The 21,049-nt window shown below is 37.1% G+C and overlaps 2 protein-coding genes and 1 non-coding gene across 5 annotated transcripts; all 3 read left to right on the top strand.

Annotated features, from left to right (window-relative positions):
* The first annotated feature begins 5,113 nt into the window (after window positions 1–5,113).
* Window positions 5,114–9,071, top strand: LOC103434563 (metal tolerance protein 11). Its single transcript, XM_008372926.4, has 6 exons — window positions 5,114–5,530; window positions 6,240–6,349; window positions 6,431–6,676; window positions 7,763–7,843; window positions 7,973–8,206; window positions 8,498–9,071. The coding sequence occupies exons 1-6, from the start codon at window positions 5,365–5,367 to the stop codon at window positions 8,843–8,845; spliced, it is 1,185 nt and encodes a 394-aa protein (XP_008371148.3). The 5' UTR covers window positions 5,114–5,364; the 3' UTR covers window positions 8,846–9,071.
* Window positions 9,072–11,048: 1,977 nt separating this feature from the next.
* LOC103434544 (probable sulfate transporter 4.2) lies at window positions 11,049–19,040 on the top strand. 3 transcript variants are annotated; one of them, XR_001790328.3, is made up of 18 exons: window positions 11,053–11,489; window positions 12,489–12,537; window positions 12,650–12,851; window positions 13,204–13,372; window positions 14,263–14,328; window positions 14,409–14,516; window positions 15,102–15,209; window positions 15,308–15,373; window positions 15,698–15,758; window positions 15,837–15,964; window positions 16,163–16,204; window positions 16,538–16,654; window positions 16,999–17,050; window positions 17,356–17,518; window positions 17,644–17,782; window positions 17,913–18,001; window positions 18,341–18,417; window positions 18,520–19,040. XR_001790328.3 is itself a non-coding variant. In XM_008372917.4 (17 exons), exons 1-17 carry the CDS (start codon window positions 11,187–11,189, stop codon window positions 18,817–18,819), a joined length of 2,076 nt encoding a protein of 691 aa, XP_008371139.1. In that variant the 5' UTR covers window positions 11,049–11,186; the 3' UTR covers window positions 18,820–19,040. The 3 variants fall into 3 exon arrangements, 2 of the variants coding, with proteins under 2 accessions (XP_008371139.1, XP_028961706.1); XM_008372917.4 differs by lacking the exon at window positions 17,356–17,518 and having other exon boundaries at window positions 11,049–11,489; XM_029105873.2 differs by lacking the exon at window positions 17,356–17,518 and having other exon boundaries at window positions 11,174–11,489; window positions 12,646–12,851.
* Window positions 19,041–19,475: 435 nt separating this feature from the next.
* On the top strand, window positions 19,476–19,627 carry LOC114826200 (U12 minor spliceosomal RNA). The gene has a single exon (XR_003775120.1). It is a non-coding gene; the product is annotated as a U12 minor spliceosomal RNA (small nuclear RNA).
* Window positions 19,628–21,049: the final 1,422 nt, after the last annotated feature.

Genomic DNA, 21,049 nt, shown 5'->3' with positions numbered 1-21,049 from the left:
AAATTTTCATACCACATGATATGAAAATATGGTACAAAAACATGATACGAATAACATTACTCAGTTGATAGTTGATGGTGAGGATAATTCGGATGATGATTTAATTAAGGTGAAATCTTTGAGGTTAAATTATCTTCCCTCTTTGTTTATACTATGATAGACTATGATAGTGTTTTGTTGGGGAATTATTGTCTCTGTGAGTGCTGTGTTTATGACATAATATCAACGAACTTATTGCCGCGGTTACACTTTTGGTGGCTGCAAAAAATGCAAATAGAGGATAACTTTAAATTACCGCTAAAAGTTTCGGAGATTATTATATTTTACAGCACTATAATTTTTTGTTAATTTTCTCTAATTGTGTGGGGAAAGGGGATTCGAATTTGGTTTCTCCTTTCATTTAAGATTTTTTTTTTTATTCTCCTTTCCTTTAAGAAATTTTTTTTATTAATCCTCCCCTTAAAAGAATATGAAAACTATGAATTTTAACTAAAATGACAAAAAAATGTTGTAAGTGAATAGTATCAGAAGTGACTTTTTAGAGTTAAATGTCCTTAACGTTAAAAGTAAACAGTAACATGAGTGTTTCGTTGAGACTTCTCTTAAGAATTGATTCAAAGTTTTTATATGATATCAGTCGGTTAGGTAATTATACTGGCCCTATTTTTTTTCCTCTCTCGCCCCCTTCCCTCTGCTGCCAACCCTATTTTTTTTTGTTAATTTTCTCTAATTGTGTGTGGAAAGGGGATTCGAATTTGGATTCTCCTTTCCTTTAAGAATTTTTTTTTTTATTAGTCTTCCCTTTAAGAATTGATTTAAACTTTTTATATGGTATCAGTCGTTTATGTTATTATACTGGTCCTATTTTTTTCCTCACTCAACCCCCTTCCCTCTGCTGCCAGCCCTATTTTTTTGTTAATTTTCATTGTGTGTGGAAAGGAGATTCGAATTTGGAGTCTCCTTTCCTTTAAGAATTTTTTTTTTTATATTCTCCTTTCCTTTAAGAATATTTTTTTATATATTAATCTTCCCTTTAAGAATTGATTTAAAGTTTTTATATGAATCTTGCCTATATCAGTTGGTGCAAACTACAAACACGATTAGTTGGTGTGCAGTTGTTAGAGATTTTGAAAAGAGATCATCTCCGGATCTCTTCCACCAAATCCCACGGATCAAGTGATCTGGACCTTTGAAATTTGATCCAACGGCTAAAATTATTATAACTTTTAAAAGTGCCCTCTGTTTTTAGCCATTTGATCAAATTTCAAGGACCTAGATCACTTGATCAACGGGTTTTGGTGGAAGAGATCCGGAGAGGATCTCTTTCCAAAGATTTCAATAATAAATATAATATATATATATATGTGACGACATGTCCCTAATTTTCTATGTAATTTATCCCCGAGTGTGTAAATTGACATTTCTACCCTGGTTAGCAATGTGATGTGGATGTAGTATTCAACGTTTATTTTATTTTCCTAGTAGCGTAATTAAATAGTACTCGTCGTTACGATCGCATGAGCGCAGATTAAACCTGAATCGAACTTGTAACGAAAAATGGTGGAGAAATGAAGAAGATATGAAGCTTTGAAAATTTTCCCAATTTCCTGCGAACCAAACGACGTGGCTCACCGGAGAAGACGAAGAATATTCCGTCAAAGTTGACGGAATATTCCTAACGTCCGTCGGTCTCTGTCAGTTGCATGCCTTGCGCATGGGGGTGCGTGTGGCCGTGGGCTAACCGGCGTGTGAGGGCGTGTCCGGCCTCTAGCCGGCAAGTGCTTAACGCGTACGGTTTCGTAATTTTGTGTAGATCATTTTCGTATATTCAAACCTTTCGTTTGAGCAAAGTATGGGAGATTTACCTAGCCTTTTTTTAATATGTCCTATTTAATTTATTAGTTTAGTTATTTCACATATAGTGAAAATTATCCCAAGGACACACAAGGTCAAGTAAGGTAAGGAGGCTACGATCCGACCACGTATCAGTGAATGGGCTTTTTGTTTTCATATATATATATATAAACCTTATAGTTTCCACAAATGCTTTTGAATTGATGTATGCATATCATGCCACTGTTGTTTTTAGATTGATATTACGCCTATTATGCCATGATTAAATATGTTATAAGAAATGTTATATTGATGTGAAATGCCAAAATAATCGTACGGGATGCACAAGTATGTTTATTATGTTGACTAAAATTATTGAATGGTTATGGCATGTTTATATTTATGCATGTAGTCAACTCATCATTGCTGCACCCTGGTGTTAGTGCTCACCCGAAGCCAGGGCTAGTATTTCACGTGTATGTTCACCTTTGCACCGCACGCTCGCCTTGAATTCAAGTAGGTGTCAGTCTTATTGTACAGGTTGCATTAAGCAACTCTGACTTGTAGGTGACTGCAATTATCGCTAGTCTTCACGTGATTGTAGCACTAGAGCGTACTTATATATTACACCAAAGTATTGTTCAAGTTAGAAACTATCTGCATGAACTCGTGTGCTAGCGTAGACCAATGAGCAACCTATTTTCATTATGCTATTGTTGAGATATTGTAGTTTGGAGTATTTCTGGCATCATTGTTATTTACAGTTGTTTTCATACTTATACGCAGTATGATTTTCTGGAAACTATACATGATTTATAGTGAGGGGTTAGGATGTTCGGAAAATAAATATGTTTGATAAACCTTTGTTTTTGTGCCCACTCACCCTTATGTTTTTCGCCTCTCCAGGTCTTAGATAGCTGAATTCTCTGTGGCATACGAGGAAACTCCGGCAGATTTTGACATATCTAAATAAATGTAGGGTCTTTACCCGGTTGTGTATTAAGCACTTTAATTAGCTTAGACTGCACACTCTTTTGTCATCTAGGCTCTAAATATTTGTACTCTATGGGTTCTACCTACTACTGTGCACTCACTTTATTAGTTAAATAAGTTCTAGTTTCAGTTTTAAATTATTCACATTCTTTCATCGCTTATAGTTTTGGTTACGTCACCTTCGAGTGACGACGCCTCAACTTCGGTCAGGTGTGTCATAAATATATATATATAATGGTGCTGCGTGCGTAGCATGTGTGTGGCAACCTTTATAAAAGGTTGTATAATCCACCCTTTTACTCTTGTACCTTTTGAGACTGTTATACTCAAAATTAAAAGGATGCAACCAGTCAATATTAATTTATGAAGTTGGACATGTTTTTTTGGGTCAACATTCTTAATAAAAGTTGTATACCTTCAACCAAAATGAATGGGTGCTTTAATTTCTATAAATATATGTTGTGGTATAATGTTTCACACACAATTAAGTAATTTGTTATCTACACAATTTATTTGCTCTCTCTTATCTTTTCATCACATTTATACAATTTATTTCTAATTATTTCTAAGGAAATACAGTTCGGTTTTGCTAATCAAATATTTCATATTTTGTTGTATCCTGGAAGTGATTTGTCAATAACCCTTTAGCAAACTCATTCGAGTGGGGACAAATAAAACTTTAAGGAAACGATTCAAGTCGTACCTTAAAGTCATCATTTGAATTATTTTATATATTTTTACATTTACTCTAACAACAATTATCTTACATCTACCCTCTCTAAGTCGATTCTCTCTCTTATCATTGGCAAAACCCCCTCCATGGCTATCTAGGGTTCTCTCTCTTAATATTAAAGTCTAATGGTATTCCTAATTTGCACGTCATGTTATTTGCATTTTTTCTAAGTTGTATCATAAATTAGTGACCATACAATTTAATATATTGACACCCAAATCTCCACTTTACTAGACAAGTTCAAGTTTCGGACTTTATGTCTGAGCATATTTGAGTTTAGCTCAGCTAACAAAAGTGCTTTTTGGTCTGCACATTTCTCGTAACAAAATTATTGAGGAACAAATTATTCAAACTTTTCACTATCAATTATTCAGCGCTTGATGTAACACGAAATAGACAAACTACAAAGCGACTAGTTGTACAAAATCTAAACTACCAATTAACAAAATTATTTTTATCGACTAAAAAATAAAGATGAAAAACAATATGATATTCTATAACAAAATAAAATATGAGTAATAATGTAATTTTACACATACCAAATATATATTTTTTTTCAAATCTAATCTACATGTCATCATAGTATCTCTAATTTAAAAAATAAAAAATAAAAAAACTCACATTCTCTCTCTCTCTCTCACATTTCTCTCAAACTTCTCTCTTCTCTATACATACATACATACATATATATATATATATTTTATAAAAAATTTAGGCTCGTTTAGAAGTGTTTTAAAATGATTAAAAACGTTTTTAATTAAAATATTAGAATCAGTCTCTAATAAATATGCAAATGAATATTAAAAAACACTTTAAAAGATTTCTACAAGAAACACATAACTAATGTTTTTTTTATAAAAACCACCTTAACATGTTTTTGAAAACACTTTCTCTAAAAGTACTTTCCAAAAAAGACATTGTTAGAATGACATGTTGCCACGCACGCACAGTGGAAAAATAACGTTGGTTTAGATATGCATCAGCAAGTGGGCCAACGAATCCGCACATGTTGCGATCTCTCATTCCCAATTCTCACGAAACCAAACAGCCAACCAACTCTGACTCGGCATACTTCAACTCTGCGAGTTTCTGATCAAGTGCGCCATCATTGGTTAATCGCTACCTGATAGCCATCCGACGATCCTCAAGCGCAGGTCTACCTGCGCCTCCGCCTCACCAATAACCCAAATCTAGAATCCTATCCAGAATTGGGACCCGCATTGACTGTGACCCGAATTCAACGTGAACCAGAATCTCTGGCCCAGACACAGACACAGAGACACCGTCTATTTCTATCGGGTACAGATCATTTCTGTATCTTTTCTATCAAAGCCTACTTTTCTATCAAAGCTCACGGATCAAGTGATTCGGATTCTTAAAATTTGATTTAACGGTTAAAAAGAAAGGTAATTTAAAAATTATAATAATTTTAACAGTTAAATCAAATTTTAAAAACTCGGATTACTTGATCCGTAAGCTTTGATGGAAGAGATCCCCCTTCCATTTCTATCAACCTTTTGACATAACACCTCGTCACCGTCCACGTGGCATCAGATGGCGATCAGAACTTTCAGTTTTCGTAACTCACATACTTTTCTCTGGCGCTTAACTCTCCGAGTATGCAGACCACAAGGTCCACAACAGAACTATAATATAAATTCCCGTTTCCCAAAAACCCCTCGGATTCTCATCGAGTTTTCAGTTCCTGCCCCTCGAATGCTCCCCTGCTCCTCCCGCACTCTCTCTCTAACCCAGCCTTCTCTCTCTCCCTCTCTTTCTCTCTCTAACTCACGGTGACCGGGGTAATGGTGGATCCTGTGACGCCCTGCTACGACGAGGAGAGCTCGCTGTTGCAGGAGTCGAGCATTGTCGACGGGTCGTGGCGGTTGAACTTCGACGGCTTCGAGGTGTCGTCGGAGCACAAGGAGAAGAAGCCTCCGCGCGGAATCCATGACTGCCTTGGGGTTTTAGGTAATTTTCCGCACCTTCTCCGGAATTTTTTTTTATTGTGATTTGTGTTTTTTTAATTTTATTTTTTACTTTGTATGGTCTGAAATGGGAATATTGCGTTGAGTGTTCTGGTCTCCGAGAATTTTTCTTTTTTGGAAGCTCAGTTTTTTGTTTTTGGTTTATTAAAAAATTCGTATTAATTTTTGTGATGGGAGTTTAGCTTTTGCTTTTCTGTATATGAATATATGATTTCAGATGGAGGGTTCAATCTGCTATGCATAAATTCGTAATCGAAAAGCTCGAAGGAGAGGTGAATTATAAACATTGGGGGGGGGGGGGGAAGTGATGGAGTTGAGGACTTTAGAATTTATGGGGTTTACTTGAATTTCAGTATGCTGTCCTTGGTATTGCTAGATCATTGAGACTGACTGTGAGAGTGTAAGTTCACTTATTTATACCTGTTTGTATGTATGTTGTCGATCTTCGAGTAAATAAAGCATTTTCAGATTGTGGTTGGGAGTATTGAGTACTTTCTGCTGACTTGGTTTATGGTTTTATCATCTTTGTGGAGGGCGAACGGGGTTTCATATGTTCCGTTTATGTGGAGGGTGAAAGGGGCAAAGGGATATATGCAAATGCGTAGACTGTTTGTAGTTATTCTTTATATTAAAATCATATATGCAATTAACATATGAGGTACCATTTTTATTGTTCTGCTTGATGGCCTTAGGGACGGAGGATACTGTGGCGGAGTATTACCAACAACAGGTAGAAATGCTCGAGGGCTTTACTGAAATGGATGCTTTGGCGGAGCGTGGTTTTATTCCTGGAATGTCAAAGGTTTGTATAGCATCATGTTTTCTGTCTTCTTCTCAGTATACTCGAATTACTTAAACTGAAATGTAACGAGTTTTGTTGCAGGAAGAGAAGGAAAAGTTGGCAAAAAGCGAGACTTTTGCCATCAGAATATCCAATATTGCAAACATGGTTCTTTTTGCAGCTAAAGTTTATGCATCTGTCAGAAGTGGTTCATTGGCCATCATCGCATCCACATTGGACTCATTGCTTGATCTTTTGTCCGGCTTCATCTTGTGGTTTACTGCATTCTCCATGCAAACCCCTAGCCCATATCAGTATCCTATTGGGAAGAAAAGAATGCAGCCGTTGGTACGTGTCTGTACTATTCTTGATGGTAGCTATAGCCGTAGTTTCAAACTGTATTATGATGTTTTCTGTGTTTAATGCGGCCTTCAAAGTTATACACCACGACCATTCTTTGTCTTTCTGCTCTTTGTGGGGATGTACATTACTGTTATAGTGTTATATAATATCATAGGTTTAATCACCAAAGCATGGTTGCTAGCTTAGTCGTGCAGCTTAAATAGTCATGTGGCTCTCCAGTCTAAACCATTAATGAGTTCGGGGTTCACCCATACTGGGCGCCCTCGACTGTTGAGATTGGATACAATTTCTATCTTCTCTTCTCTTTTGGGAGTGAAGATGAAAATTATCTGTATAACTTGTACATGGTAGTGCTTTTATCCCACTTTTACTAATAGCTAGACAGTTATTCTTAATGCATGTTTAATGTATTCTATCTAAGCACTAACAGCAAAGTTCTAACCATTTCCCATACCTTCTTGATTCATGCTGCCTCATATCGTTGTCTATATGCTTGACCATTGTCTTACTTGTTTCCCATATGGAGTTTTCATTGGCATATCTTGGCCGCTTTGCTTTCTTCCATCAGAGCTTATAATGGTTTCTTTTGTCTTTCTTTGTTTTCTGTAAGTTAGGCTATATTTTCAAGGAGAAATATTTTCATTTTACCTGCCAGTCTATAGTGCCTTTGGATATTGTATGTGATGAATTGTTGTCACGTGTTAGGACTTAGAAGTTGATCATACATTGTAAGTGTGTGTTTGTGCCAACTAGCAAGTCTAACGGGTTAATCCCTGTTAAGTTCGTTGGGTGGTTTGTCAAAAAACCTACTTGTCGTGTGGCTCAACAAGCACTCTTCCTTAGCTTTACACCAAGCAGGTTCTCTAGGTAGATGGATTGTTTTTCCATAGCTTGGTTTGTTTATCTGCCATTGCTTTAAAGATATGGAGGTAGATGGCTTGTTCTACATATAGCAGTTGATATACTTAGCTTGAATTCTTGTAGGTCATATTTTTTCTCATCTGTTTTTGAGGAGTTGGTGAAATGTCTATCATACTCAAATTTGAAGCTTGGGAAAAAAAAAAAATGCAGGGAATCCTTGTTTTTGCCTCTGTCATGGCAACCCTGGGACTGCAGATCATCCTGGAGTCATTGCGCACACTAGTTTCTGATGTAAGTTATTATGAGCTGTTATTAATCAGATTAAGATATTTGTTCACTTGGAAGCTTGAATAAATGATCTTTTCAATCGATTGTTCAAATAAACACTCTCTTGGCTTTGAAATTTATATGTTTGACTAGGAGGATGAGTTCAGCTTGACCACGGATCAAGAGCGATGGGTCGTGGGCATTATGCTCTCGGTGACTTTGGTAAAATTCCTTCTGATGCTTTACTGCCGCAGTTTCAAGAACGAAATTGTTAAAGCTTATGCCCAGGATCACTTCTTTGATGTTATAACTAACATCATTGGTCTCGTTGCTGTGCTCCTTGCTCATTATTTTGATGATTGGATGGACCCCGTTGGAGCCATCATTGTAAGTTGCTTCCTGCTCTCTTCATTCCTCTACCCTTCCTTCCCACAAATAACTATAGGGAACTCTATGTTAAGAGTGTTGAAACTTTCAAATTTAGTAGAGGGATGGTAAATCTTATGAAGTACATAGCAGTCAGAACGAGATATTAGATGAGAGGTTGTCAAACATTTGTTCACAAATAACCGACATCTCCTGGGTGTTGATTATCTTATGATTTGTGTTAAACTCAAATTTCAATTGATGCTATGTCCATTATTTTGCTATTGGGGTTGTGACCTTGGGTTTTTGCAGCTGGCCTTGTACACCATTCGCACATGGTCGTTGACTGTGCTGGAAAATGTGAACTCGCTAGTTGGAAGATCAGCTGCTCCCGAATATCTACAAAAATTGACGTACCTTTGCTGGAACCATCACAAGGCAATACGCCATATCGATACAGTCCGGGCTTACACCTTTGGCTCGCACTACTTCGTCGAGGTTGACATTGTCCTGCCGGCTGACATGCCCTTACAAGAGGCTCATGACATAGGGGAAACGCTGCAGGAGAAGCTTGAGCTCCTGCCTGAAATCGAGCGCGCCTTTGTTCATCTAGATTACGAGTTCAGCCACAAGCCGGAGCACGCACAGTCGCACTCATAAAAGTGAGGATAATTCTATTTGTTGTTGTGTTCAACTTTGTACGCTAGAATCGATCCCAAATCGAAGGCAGTAATAAACTGAAAATGTGTAGATGTTTGGTAGGCGTCAAGAACAAGTTGGGATTCTGGTAACACTGGGAAAACAGCATTTGTATGGCCGGGTCGCATGCACCTTTTAGTGAGACCCAGCAATTTCAAGTTACTGTATATCACTACTCCTTGAGAAACTCGCATGTTTTTCAACCGCCTACAAAAGAATAACTCACTAGTTGACCTCTCTCGTGTTGGAGGTCTTAGGGTGTGTTTACAAGTGCTTTTAAAATAACTGAAAGCGTTTTTAATGAAAGTTATTTTGAAACCAATCTGCAAGTGAATCTTGAAAAACACTTGAAGTACTCTATGGAAAAAACACTTACGGAAAAAATACAGAACTGTGTTTTTCTAAAATGCACTTCTAAGTGATTTTTGAACCCAAAAATACTTCCAGAAAATTACTTTCAGTTATTTTAAAAACACTTCTAAACGAATCTTTACATAGAATGAGTTTTAGCATGAACTCGCTTTAACCAACTCTAATATACAAGGGCTCTGTTTGGTTGCGTTTGAGCGTATAGATGACGTAGTCCTCTTAGCGGACACACAATTTCCCCCTCTTAAGTTCTAAACACGAGAATTTCTCCTTCCTTGCCTGTGCTTTTGGGCATAGAAGCACGGAGCCGGATCCTCTCCAGATTCAAAAGAATTGAGCCTACTCATTAAATGATCTAGGTCATTGAAATTTGATCCAACGGTTACAATCAGTAGATTCTCTAAAAATAATAATAATTATAGCCGTTAGATCAAATTTTAATGGTCCGAATCATTTGATCATTGAACTCAATTTCTTTGAATCCAGAGAGGATCTGGTTCCATGGAAGCACTTTTCAATGAAGCAATTGCTAGAGAAAAACAAATATAAAAAACGCTTAATAATTTTTTTTTTAAATGACCATTATTAACACATAACCAAAGTATCTGAAAACTGGTAAATCAGGCGAGCCCGATACACAACATGGTGAGCTCTGAGCTGTCCCAACGCCTACACCTGAGTCACGTGGATTCAATCACCTACGCCTCCTCCTCAATCATGCGGTCTTGAACTTATACGTACTCTCGTCCACATTCATCCAAAACCCACACCCTTTCCATTTCTGTATTTTCAATTTTTATTTGGTTATTTTTTAAATATATTATTGGTTGAATCCCCCTATGTTCCATCACCATTGATTTAAAAAACTTCGTAATTATAATCACAACAATAGCTTGGTACGTCCCCTCCACCCCACCTTTCCACGGGGGAAACAATTGAGTGGTACGATAGCCCTATTACAATATGTGTGCTCATTATTCATAATTTACTTATATCAGTACACGTAAATTTTTTAAGTATTTCAATAATAGTTGACAATTTTAAAGTTTCAAAATAATTTATTGTTTTGTCGTTTCTTTATAGATCTTTCTCACCTCTCATAATCACTAACTTTATAATACGCGATTTGTTCTTACTGTTCATTAAAATGTAAACTTGTAATTGCCACTGTTATGATGATGGCGAACTTGATCTCAAATTTTTGTGAGACTTAGCCCAAAGTCGGTATGATAAATAGTTTTGTCGTTTTCTGTTACATGATCCATCTCCAACCCTATTCTGATACGTTTACCTTGCTTGGAAATTTCCTTTCTGGCGGCAAAAACTTGTCACCAAGTACTGGACGTTTTGGTAAAAGTACATATTTCAAGTACATAAAAAGAATTCAACAAAATAATGTAAATAAAAGGAAATAATAGAAAATAAAGAATAAGCGGGTGGTGCACGTATCTTAAAATAAACAGAGGAAATATATGCAAATGCCTTGTGTCACCTCATTAATAATTAATCTAACATTTAATTTAAGAAAATTTTTTATTTGACCAAAAAATAAAAAAAATTATATAAAATACCGCTTAAATACCAGTACTTAAAAAAATTTCTCCAAATTTAAAAGCTGATGTCCACGATCAAATTGACATTTCTTTAATTTTTGTCAAATCAACGCAACGATTTATTTTCCCTTCGTTTTTAATTTTTTTTAATTACTTATTTTCTAAAGCGGCGGCTGATTGAAAGTTCACGTGTATAGAAGTCATTTAATCTTAACCCCCACAAAATAACGATTAATAAATCTAGCGTTTTTGTTAAATACCATGTTAATCGCACTAAGTGGACCACTAATTCCCATCACATCATCATTTTCTCTCGGCCACCGAGCGCCGCGCATGCACAAAACCGCGGGATAAATAACTCACATGCGCCGGTGGTGCGCATGGAGATAACCTACGCATCTCCAAGCTACACGGACTTCGCGGCCGGATCCTCCATGCCGACCTCCGCCCGACCCGTTCGAATCATCCCCCTCCAGCACCCCGACACGACGTCGTCGAGCTCCTCGTCGTCGCCGTGGGCGGCGCTGTCGAAATGGAAATCGAAGGTCCAGAGCATGACCTGGGTCGAATGGCTGGCGCTCTTCTTGCCTTGCTCCCGCTGGATTCGGACCTACAAATGGCGCGAGTATTTGCAGGTCGATCTCATGTCCGGCATCACCGTCGGCGTCATGCTCGTTCCTCAGGTAAGAATTTTTAATTTTCGTTCTCTGTTTGGTTGCCGAGAAAATGAAAGAAAAGGAAAGGAAAATTCGAAGCGTTTGCTGCTCTCCTCAATTCCGGCAATTCGTTCCTTTTTATTCTTTATAATTTTTTGTATTTGTTTTAAACCGAATTGGAAGTTCCTGGTTCTTAAGCTGATAATTCAAGGCCTGTTCGTCGCCTGAATATTTAATTTTCTCAGCAACCAAACAGAAAATACTCTTTTTTTTGTGGTTTCTAATCTTCTGACGTTAATTAACCGATTTTAACGCTGCTTTTTGAAACACAAGCAACCAATTAAGCTGGAATCAGGTTGAATTGTAAATTGTAATTACTGCTATTTTATCGTAATCTGATTTTTAAACAAATGGAAAATCTTGAGATCTAAGGCATAAATTTCTTACATTTTCCTTCATTTTCTGGGAAGCCAAACACGAAAGCTCTCTCCAATCACATTCTTTTTTCTCATTTTGTCTGTATATGTAATCACTATTTATGACTAGACGGATTTGTAATTCTCTGTAGCAATTAGGCGTACTCGTAATAAATCGGTCCCGTGTGCAAATTGTCCACTACTATCCGTTGTCGTGAGATTTTGTAGTTATTATGATTTGATTTTCTTAGCGGCCAGGCAATTAAAGACGTGGTGATTAGACAGAAATATGATACTGTTTTATGGCATTATAATTAATTAATTTAGGTGCAATTTTTTGTTTAAAGAAACGATATAATATTGGTTTAAAAGAATTACATTTACTTTGAATGCATATTGTGTTATGAACATATTGGTTATACGGTTGTAAACCGTAGATGCATCTGTTAAAATTTTAAATCAAAATTACGTTATAGTAAATACTGAATGTGACATGTTTTAGGTATTTCTAATTCGTGATTTGGAATGAGACCGGTTTGAGATTAAATATTTCATCCACATACTGAATGCGGTATGTTTCTTCTGTTGACCGTTTGTTGTGGAATTCCAGGCAATGTCTTATGCAAAATTGGCTGGACTTGAACCAATATACGGACTCTGTAAGTTCCAAACCGCTAGTGAATAGGGTGACCACTCTACAAATTCTCTTGTTGATTTATCTACTAATTTATCTGCATGTTTTGATTCTGATTGTTTGATTTTGCAAGGAAGACTCTGGTTTTATACCTTTATTTGTGTATGCCATATTTGGCTCATCTCGTCAGCTGGCCGTTGGTCCAGTAGCATTGGTTTCTCTCCTGGTCTCTAATGTCTTAACTAGCATTGTTGATTCATCTGACGCATTATACACAGAACTGGCTATATTACTGGCATTTATGGTTGGGGTCATGGAATGCATTTTGGGGCTCTTGAGGTACGTCTGCTTTTCCCCTCTTTAAGTGCATGCTCATGGATACAGCATGGACATGTACTTATGCGATCAGAAATTAGATGCATTGTGTTTTGAGCTCTATAAAAGTGAAAGCCGAAAACTTGTTGATCATGTTGTTGGTGCTTTATCTGTCATGCTACTACAATTTAGCTCTACCTTGTACTAGTCATAGAGTTATAAAAAATGAATTTCATACTCTATGGTGGGGGATCCTTTTTGTGCCGAGAAAAGCGACTTTGGAGTGTGAAAAGTATTGTAAGCTATAGGATATTGTTAGTTGCTACCTTGATGTTGTATTTTGGTTTCATTTACTTTAGATTCTTTGCTTGTCCAGGCTTGGATGGATTATCCGCTTCATCAGCCACTCTGTCATTTCTGGCTTTACAACTGCTTCAGCCATTGTGATTGCCTTATCTCAAGCAAAATACTTTTTGGGATATGATATAGAACGAAGTAGCAAGATTGTGCCGTTGATAAAGAGTATTATAGCTGGAGCCGATGGGGTATGCTTTGCTTGCATGCCCAAGTGGTATAACCTTCATGTCATATTTGGGTTTGAGTTTGAATTTCTTAAGCAGTATTGCAATTATTTGTTAATTTACCCCTTTCACAACCGACTGTTGTTGTCAATATTATTTTTCTTAAATAATGATCTATAATCTTTTGCGAATATGATAAATTATATAATTTTGCTTCTGCACTTTAGCAGAACATTAAATATTGTCATCTTGTCGGATGTATCTCCCCATGATCAACAATCAGAATGCTATGCAACTAATGCATGTTATGCATCATGTTTCATCTGTCATCTGAAGTACTAATAGTCTGATACGATTACCTTGTGAAGTGATTCAAGATACTTTCTCCCTCTCTCTCTCTCTCTAGTGGGAATTAGGTGACAACTTCTGTTTTTCTTATAGAGATTACCACATGCTATAATGTTTTATGTCTTGGTATGCCTGAACTGAGACTAGTCCAAGCGCCCTCTACATTGGATATACAATCCAGTCTCTAAGAAAATCGACCATATTCTAGGTTTTGAAAATGGAGTGTCAGATGTCAGGACATGAAAGTGAAACCAATAAGTGGGAAACTGGAAGAAAAGCTGTTGGATCCCTTATAGATTATTTTGTACACTATGCTCGATGAGTTTTTTTGGCACCATCGCTTTGCCAGTAACAATCTGCACAGCAACCATGCTTTTAACTTCCGTTATGCCCTTTAATAACTGATTATTACATACCTAAGAATTCACTTAACCTTATTTACATATATGTGCCCTATCCTTCTTCTAATACTTGAACCAGATATGCATTTATTTGCTTCATCTACTGAAGCTTTGTGTTTTACTTATCAATTCTTTGCTAACTGCAGCAGGTTTTTTGTTTTGTAGTTTTCATGGCCTCCTTTTGTAATGGGATCCGTCATTCTTGCAATTCTTTTGACCATGAAGCACTTGGTATGAGCTTATTGTATTCACTTAGTCGGATATATTTCTTAGCATAGTTTTGATTTTAATTTTCTAATTTATCCATTCAGGGAAAAACAAGGAAGTACTTGCGATTCTTGAGAGCAGCAGGCCCCCTCACAGCTGTCCTTTTGGGCACAATTTTTGTGAAAATATTTAATCCATCTTCCATATCTTTGGTGAGAGTGATGTGAATTAGACTCATTTTGATTGGAAATTATTTAATCTAACAATGTAGGGATTGCAATACTAGTTTCTGGATGTTCTATTTAAATTTGCTTTACTAAGAAATTTTAGATCACATGTTCTGTTTTTGTCTTCATTCTGTCAACCAGAAATCGGCAGTTATGCACTTGTACTAAAATCCTAGGCTGTGAAAACTTATGAATCTCATCCAAGAAATTTAGAAAAAAATAGTTCAACCAGATAATTACTTGCTTTGTTAAAATAGCCACTGTAGAGTTTTTCAGAGTATGTATTCAGTATGACAAGCACCTGTTTTCATATGCCATCTGCTTGAATAATGGGATGGTTAAGGTAAGCATGTGGACTTGCCAGTTGGAATTCAGGCGATACTGAAGATGAGAGTTTCCTGAATAGTTGCAATCTAATCTGGTGTCGGTTTTAAAATTGAATAGTCATTAATGTGGAGGCAAAAGACAATAATTTTTTTTCCTGTTATCATGGGAATGTTTCTTTTGTAATAGCAGGATTCTACATCCCTTTACCATAGTTGTTAACAAAGGTTCTTGGCTGTTGTTTAGGTAGGAGATATACCGCAGGGTCTTCCAAGCTTTTCTATTCCTAAAGCTTTTGGATACGCTACATCTTTGATTCCCACTGCGCTTCTTATTACTGGTGTAGCTATTTTGGTAAGATGAGCTCCATGGAACCTCTTACTTTTAACTTTGCTTTCTCCCTTTAATTGATTATAACTATCAGTCATGTGGTAATATATTTTGAACTCTAGGAATCTGTGGGCATTGCAAAAGCATTAGCTGCAAAAAATGGGTACGAGTTGGATTCGAATCAAGAGGTATGTTTTTGGAAAAATTGGAAGTGCACAAGCACATAACCTTACCTCTTGCTCATGTATAAAAACAGAATATAGGTTTAAGCACTTTTGGTTAAAGCTCAAATGTTGGCTGCATGCTTGTCTATTTTTCTACATCATCAGTATTGCTTGTTAATAGCCGACCCCACTTAGTGGGAAAAGGCTTTGTTGTTGTTGTATCAGTATTGCTTGTTGACGCATGATTTGGTGATGTGTGCTGATATTTGTGAGAAAACTGAACTGCTTACTACTGTGACTCAGACAAGAACACTTATACTAATGAATCTTCTTTTTGCTTCTAAACAGTTGTTTGGTCTTGGTGTGGCCAATATTTTTGGTTCATTTTTTTCTGCATACCCCACAACAGGTGAGATTCCTCTATGAGCCGTAGGCAGGGTTTGTATTTAAATATTTATATTTTTTATCTTACTTTGGCTTTATGCAGGTTCCTTTTCTAGGTCAGCTGTTAATCATGAAAGTGGAGCAAAAACTGGCTTATCTGGACTTGTTATGGGAATCGTAATGGCTTGTGCTCTCCTATTCATGACTCCACTGTTTGAATATATACCTCAGGTTTATTTCCATGTTATCGCATTTGTCTTTTTCATTTAGGAGTGTAATCTTATGCAGCTCATGATTGGTGGCTTTTGTGGTATTTTTGCTATTATTTCAAATTGTGTGCCTTTTAAATTTATGATCTTTATTCTATCATTCCAATTGGGTGTATACTTTTTATGTTCTAACTATGGGATTTATTTTCTCTTAACTCAGTGTGCTCTGGCGGCTATTGTGATTTCTGCTGTGATAGGCCTGGTGGGTAATTCTATAATTCGTTTGGTTGCCGTAGAGGATATCTATTAGCTTTTATGCAGTCAAAGTTCGAATGATCATATCCTTAAAATATGTATCTGTATTACCTGAAATCTGAGTTAATGCATATTCATGGAAAAGAAAGGTTTCATTCTGGCTAGTGGATATCAAAGAAAATGACATTATAGCTATCATTGACATGTGCATGTACTATATGGGGATGAAGTGGATTTCTAGATTCTGCTCTGTGACTGTGCTGTGTGCTCTGATATTTCGTGATAATTGAACTGATTACTACCATTACTTAGACAACAACTCTTTTCTATTGAAATTCAGGTGGACTATGATGAGGCTATATTTCTATGGGGTGTAGATAAGAAAGATTTTCTTCTTTGGACCATTACAGCCACTACAACATTGTACCTTGGCATTGAGATTGGCGTCCTTATTGGGGTGAGTACTTGAAGCAATGTTATTTTTGGGAGACCTTGTTCGAACTTTATACCCAAAGGAATCCGCATTTTTATGCAAGAAAGGCTAATTAGGGCATAAGAACTATCATGTATTGTGTTAAATACAACTTTTTTCATGATTAGAATCCAATGTTGCCTCAGTAGCTCAAGTTTAGTTTGCGTTAACTTGACATGTATAGCTTTGTTGTGTTCTTATTAGCTCAATGTGGCAATAGATTACCATGCAAAATTCATACAGATCATTAAAGTTCTAGAAGATCTCTCTCTCTCTCTGTGTTTCCTTTTTTCAAATCATATAGGCTTAATGTGCTTGCGTGATTGCAGGTTGGTGTTTCACTTGCATTTGTCATCCATGAATCAGCAAACCCGCATATTGGTAACTGCAATTTCAATTTATGATAAAATTCTGTGCACATAAGTAGATGCAGCTTGTTCATAGCTTCTTGAATTATTTATTAATTGGTTCATATTTCAACTTTCAGTGATTCTAGTTATGAAGCCCAGCCTGTTCTCTTATTCTTTTCTATTGTATTCATCATCATCGTCATCTTTTATTGCCTTTTTGAATATCATCGTCATCCCTGATTACCTTTTTGAATATCATCGTCATCTCTGATTACCTTATTGAATATCATCGTCATCTCTGTTAAAAGTCTGAATTTTTTTTTCCTTGCCCAACAGAAATGACATTGTTAGTCTGGATTTTCTTTGGCCTCTTGGAGCCTAAAGAAGATGCCAAGATTTCCTTGCTAGTTGCATCTAATGATAATGAAACCCTTGGCCGTTCCATTTGCGCTGGCAAAATAAGATTTTTTTCTCCATGTAACCTTTTTGGGGTTTGCTGGTAAAAGCTAAAAGCAAAAATTCTTATATTTGTAGTTCTATTTGGATTTTGGAATGAAGATGCATTTCTTCAGTAAAAGCTAAAAGCCAATACAGAAGTTGCTTATAATTTCCTGTATGTTGCAGCTGTCTTGGGGCGTCTTCCAGGCACCACTGTATATAGAAATATTCAACAGTATCCAGAAGCATATACATACAATGGAATTGTGATTGTACGAATTGACGCACCTATTTATTTTGCAAACATTAGTTACATAAAAGACAGGTACAGTCTCAGGTTGTGCCATTTTGATATTCTATGAATTTAACTGTTTATTTACCTAGGGAGTCTCTACAGTTGAGTTAGTTTTCCCCAGTTAAGAAGTCATTTTCAAGTAAATTTAATTTCCTGTCAGGTTACGGGAATACGAAGTTGAGGTTGACAGGTCTACTAGTCGCGGACCAGAAGTTGAAAGAATTTATTTTGTGATCATAGAGATGGCACGTAAGTGTTGCTAATCTTGTGCTTTTTTCTTTAGAGTTTGTTCTTCTCATGGGTTATGAAGAAGCATTTAATGACTAGATATTGATTCACATGGATGTTACAATTCCCAGCATAATCTAAGTTGATACTCTTCAATTATTTGTACAGTGTCGGTTTAGATCATCTAAATCAGCGATTCATATATGGAAATATTTCGGGAAGTCATCCATTGTTGTTTATAGCACTCAAAAACTTACACGGACTTCTCTCTTTTATATCATGCCTGCTGAGGTTGTTCATAACGTTGATCTAAATAAGGTTCCGGTGATTTTCTAAAGTGCGTCATTATCATCGTTGCAGCTGTAACATATATAGACTCCAGTGCTGTCCAAGCTTTGAAAGACTTGCATCAGGAGTACAAGTTACGCGATATCCAGGTGAGCGTCGTTTGGAGTTTTTTTCTGGTCATTATATAAACTCGTAAAAAATCTGGAGATTGTTATTAACATCATGTTGAAAACCACCGGCGTGTGGTACAGATAGCCATTTCCAATCTGAATGGAGAAGTTCTGAAGACCTTATCAAGCGCAGGTGTAGTAGACCTGATTGGTAAGGAGTGGTACTTTGTGAGAGTGCACGATGCGGTTCAAGTTTGCCTTCAGCGTGTCCAGAGCTTAAAGGAGACGCCTAAAGCAGCAGACCCTTCGTCTGAAGAGAGACTGAGTTCCTTCCAGAGAGTGCTTAGGCAACGGGCAGAGGGTTCATCGGTGTCCGAACTGGAGTCTGGCACCCAGAATGATCCTCAGTTGGAGCCGCTTTTGCCGCGAAAATCTTCTTGATATCGATGGCATGTAATATCTGATGCCTAAATTTTTGCTAGGCAGCTTTTTATTCAATCACGTCTGGCCCATTCTTTCAGCTGTTCAGGGCTTTTGATTATTTCGTGTAATTAGGCTCTTTGTTGTTGTAAAATGTAACACATAAGCTTCCTTGTCAAAAGAAAAAATACCGAAAATTGTATGTAGTTTGAATAAATGTAGAGAAACAAAATTTTACACCATGTTCGATGTTGTGAACGCGTTATTCTTCAATCCATCGATATAACTTCACCCGTACGTGCTCTTCTGATTTGTGTTTCGTAATGCAAGAATCAATTTGGTTCAGTGTTCTATAAATCAAGGAGGTTGAATTGGCCTACGACAACACTTTTGTTCGCCTAATCATGCATGTCACTCGGGTGTGTACATTCTTGTGTCATGTGATGAGAGATGCAGACACACGGGTGTAACTTGTGAGAAGCAAATTGCGCGGAACACAAACGCACCGAAGAATCCAGAAGGCAAACCGCCCAGAACACAATCTCTAAAACTTTAAAATTAGTTTTGGAAGCTTACAGGAACATTTCTTCTGTAAACAATCTATCCCACATCGGCCGTCGACAGAAACTTGTTCCAAGGGGGGCTCTATAAATATAGGGTGGGTGGGGTGGTAAAACTTGCCTTAAACTAATGAGTAAGGAAAACAAAGCGAGTGGTGAGAGCCGCTCGCCGCGCAAAGCATTTACATGCGCATGAATTTATGGAGGGGTTATAGGCTGGCCGAGTGTTGACGCTGTTACTTCGCAGAACTCACTCGAGCGGGCCTCCCTATACCCTCACCAAGCCCAGTCTGAATAAATGTTTATAATTACTAAAATCACCTTGAAAATGTTTTAATTACTAAAATCACCTTAACTAAGTGTCATAACCGAGAGGGTATATTTGGATCGTTGTTTCATAGTTTAATATTAATTTTCTTGTTCAACACTAAAAATATTAAGTGGCAGAACATTTAATACTAAAAATATTAAGTGGCAGAACATTATAAACGTTATGTCAAACATTAAGGGGGTAGAGTTCATGGAAAGTAATTTTGGAGAAAATCATCTTAGCATTTCTTGTATGTATATATTCTTTAAATCTTTATATGCTCTTAAATCCTTTTCCCATGAAGCCTTTCCAGATGTTATCAAATCCAAATGTTTAATATTTTCTTTCATTTTCGTCCAAATGTGTGGAAAGTTTTGGGAGAGACAGGTATAACATGGCTCACTGACCTTTTCAATAGGATTTTGAAAACGAAGAAGATGCCAAATGAGTGGCGAACGAGCACTTTGGTGCCTATATACAAGAATAAGGGCGACGTACAAAATTGCATGAACTATAGGGGTATTAAGTTAATTAGTCATTGAGCATAGATTGAGGCAAGAGACACGGGTTTCGGACAACCAATTCGGGTTCATGCCAGGGCGCTCAACCATGGAGGCAATCTATCTCTTACGAAGATTGATGGAAAGATATAGAGATGGGAAAAAGGATTTACACATGGTCTTTATAGATTTGGAAAAAGCGTATGATAGGGTCCCAAGAGACATTCTTTGGAGGATCTTAGAGAAGAAAGGAGTACGAGTAGCATATATCCAAGCTATAAAGGATATGTATGAAGGAGCAAAGACTGCCGTAAGAACTCATGAAGGACAAACCGAAAGCTTTCCCATAACTGTAGGATTACATCAAGGCTCATCCTTAAGTCCTTACCTTTTTGCGTTGGTAATGGATGAGTTAACAGGACATATTCAAGATGATATTCCTTGGTGTATGCTTTTCGCAGACGATATAGTGTTGATAGATGAAACTCAAGAAGGGGTAAATGCAAAGCTTAACCTTTGGAGAGAAGTGTTGGAATCTAAAGGTCTTCGCCTAAGCCGATCAAAGACAGAATATATGGAGTGCAAGTTCAGTGCAGATGGAGGCCAAAACGAGTTAGGGGTGAGGATCGGAGATCAAGAAATACCAAAGAGCGACCGTTTTCGTTACCTAGGATCTATCTTGCAAAAGAACGGAGAATTAGATGGAGATCTCAACCATAGAATACAAGCTGGATGGATGAAGTGGAAGAGTGCATCTGGCGTGTTGTGTGACCGCCGTATGCCACTGAAGCTCAAGGGAAAATTTTATAGGACGGCAATAAGGCCGGCGATGCTGTATGGCACAGAATGTTGGGCGGTGAAGCATCAACACGTACACAAAA

Source organism: Malus domestica, chromosome 07, assembly GCF_042453785.1.
Source record: "Malus domestica chromosome 07, GDT2T_hap1".
Classification (NCBI taxonomy): domain Eukaryota; kingdom Viridiplantae; phylum Streptophyta; class Magnoliopsida; order Rosales; family Rosaceae; genus Malus; species Malus domestica.
Note: the sequence above shows the minus strand (reverse complement) of the source record. Positions and strands in the feature narration are given on the sequence as shown.

Coding starts and splice junctions, on each gene's coding strand:
- LOC103434563 (XM_008372926.4), top strand. CDS start 5,365: ATGGTGGATCCTGTGACGCCCTGCTACGACGAGGAGAGCTCGCTGTTG. Junction 6,350..6,430: donor TTATTCCTGGAATGTCAAAG/GTTTGTATAGCA, acceptor GTTTTGTTGCAG/GAAGAGAAGGAAAAGTTGGC. Junction 8,207..8,497: donor ACCCCGTTGGAGCCATCATT/GTAAGTTGCTTC, acceptor GGGTTTTTGCAG/CTGGCCTTGTACACCATTCG.
- LOC103434544 (XM_008372917.4), top strand. CDS start 11,187: ATGGAGATAACCTACGCATCTCCAAGCTACACGGACTTCGCGGCCGGA. Junction 15,759..15,836: donor TTCTGCATACCCCACAACAG/GTGAGATTCCTC, acceptor GGCTTTATGCAG/GTTCCTTTTCTAGGTCAGCT. Junction 17,051..17,643: donor ATCAGCAAACCCGCATATTG/GTAACTGCAATT, acceptor TGTATGTTGCAG/CTGTCTTGGGGCGTCTTCCA.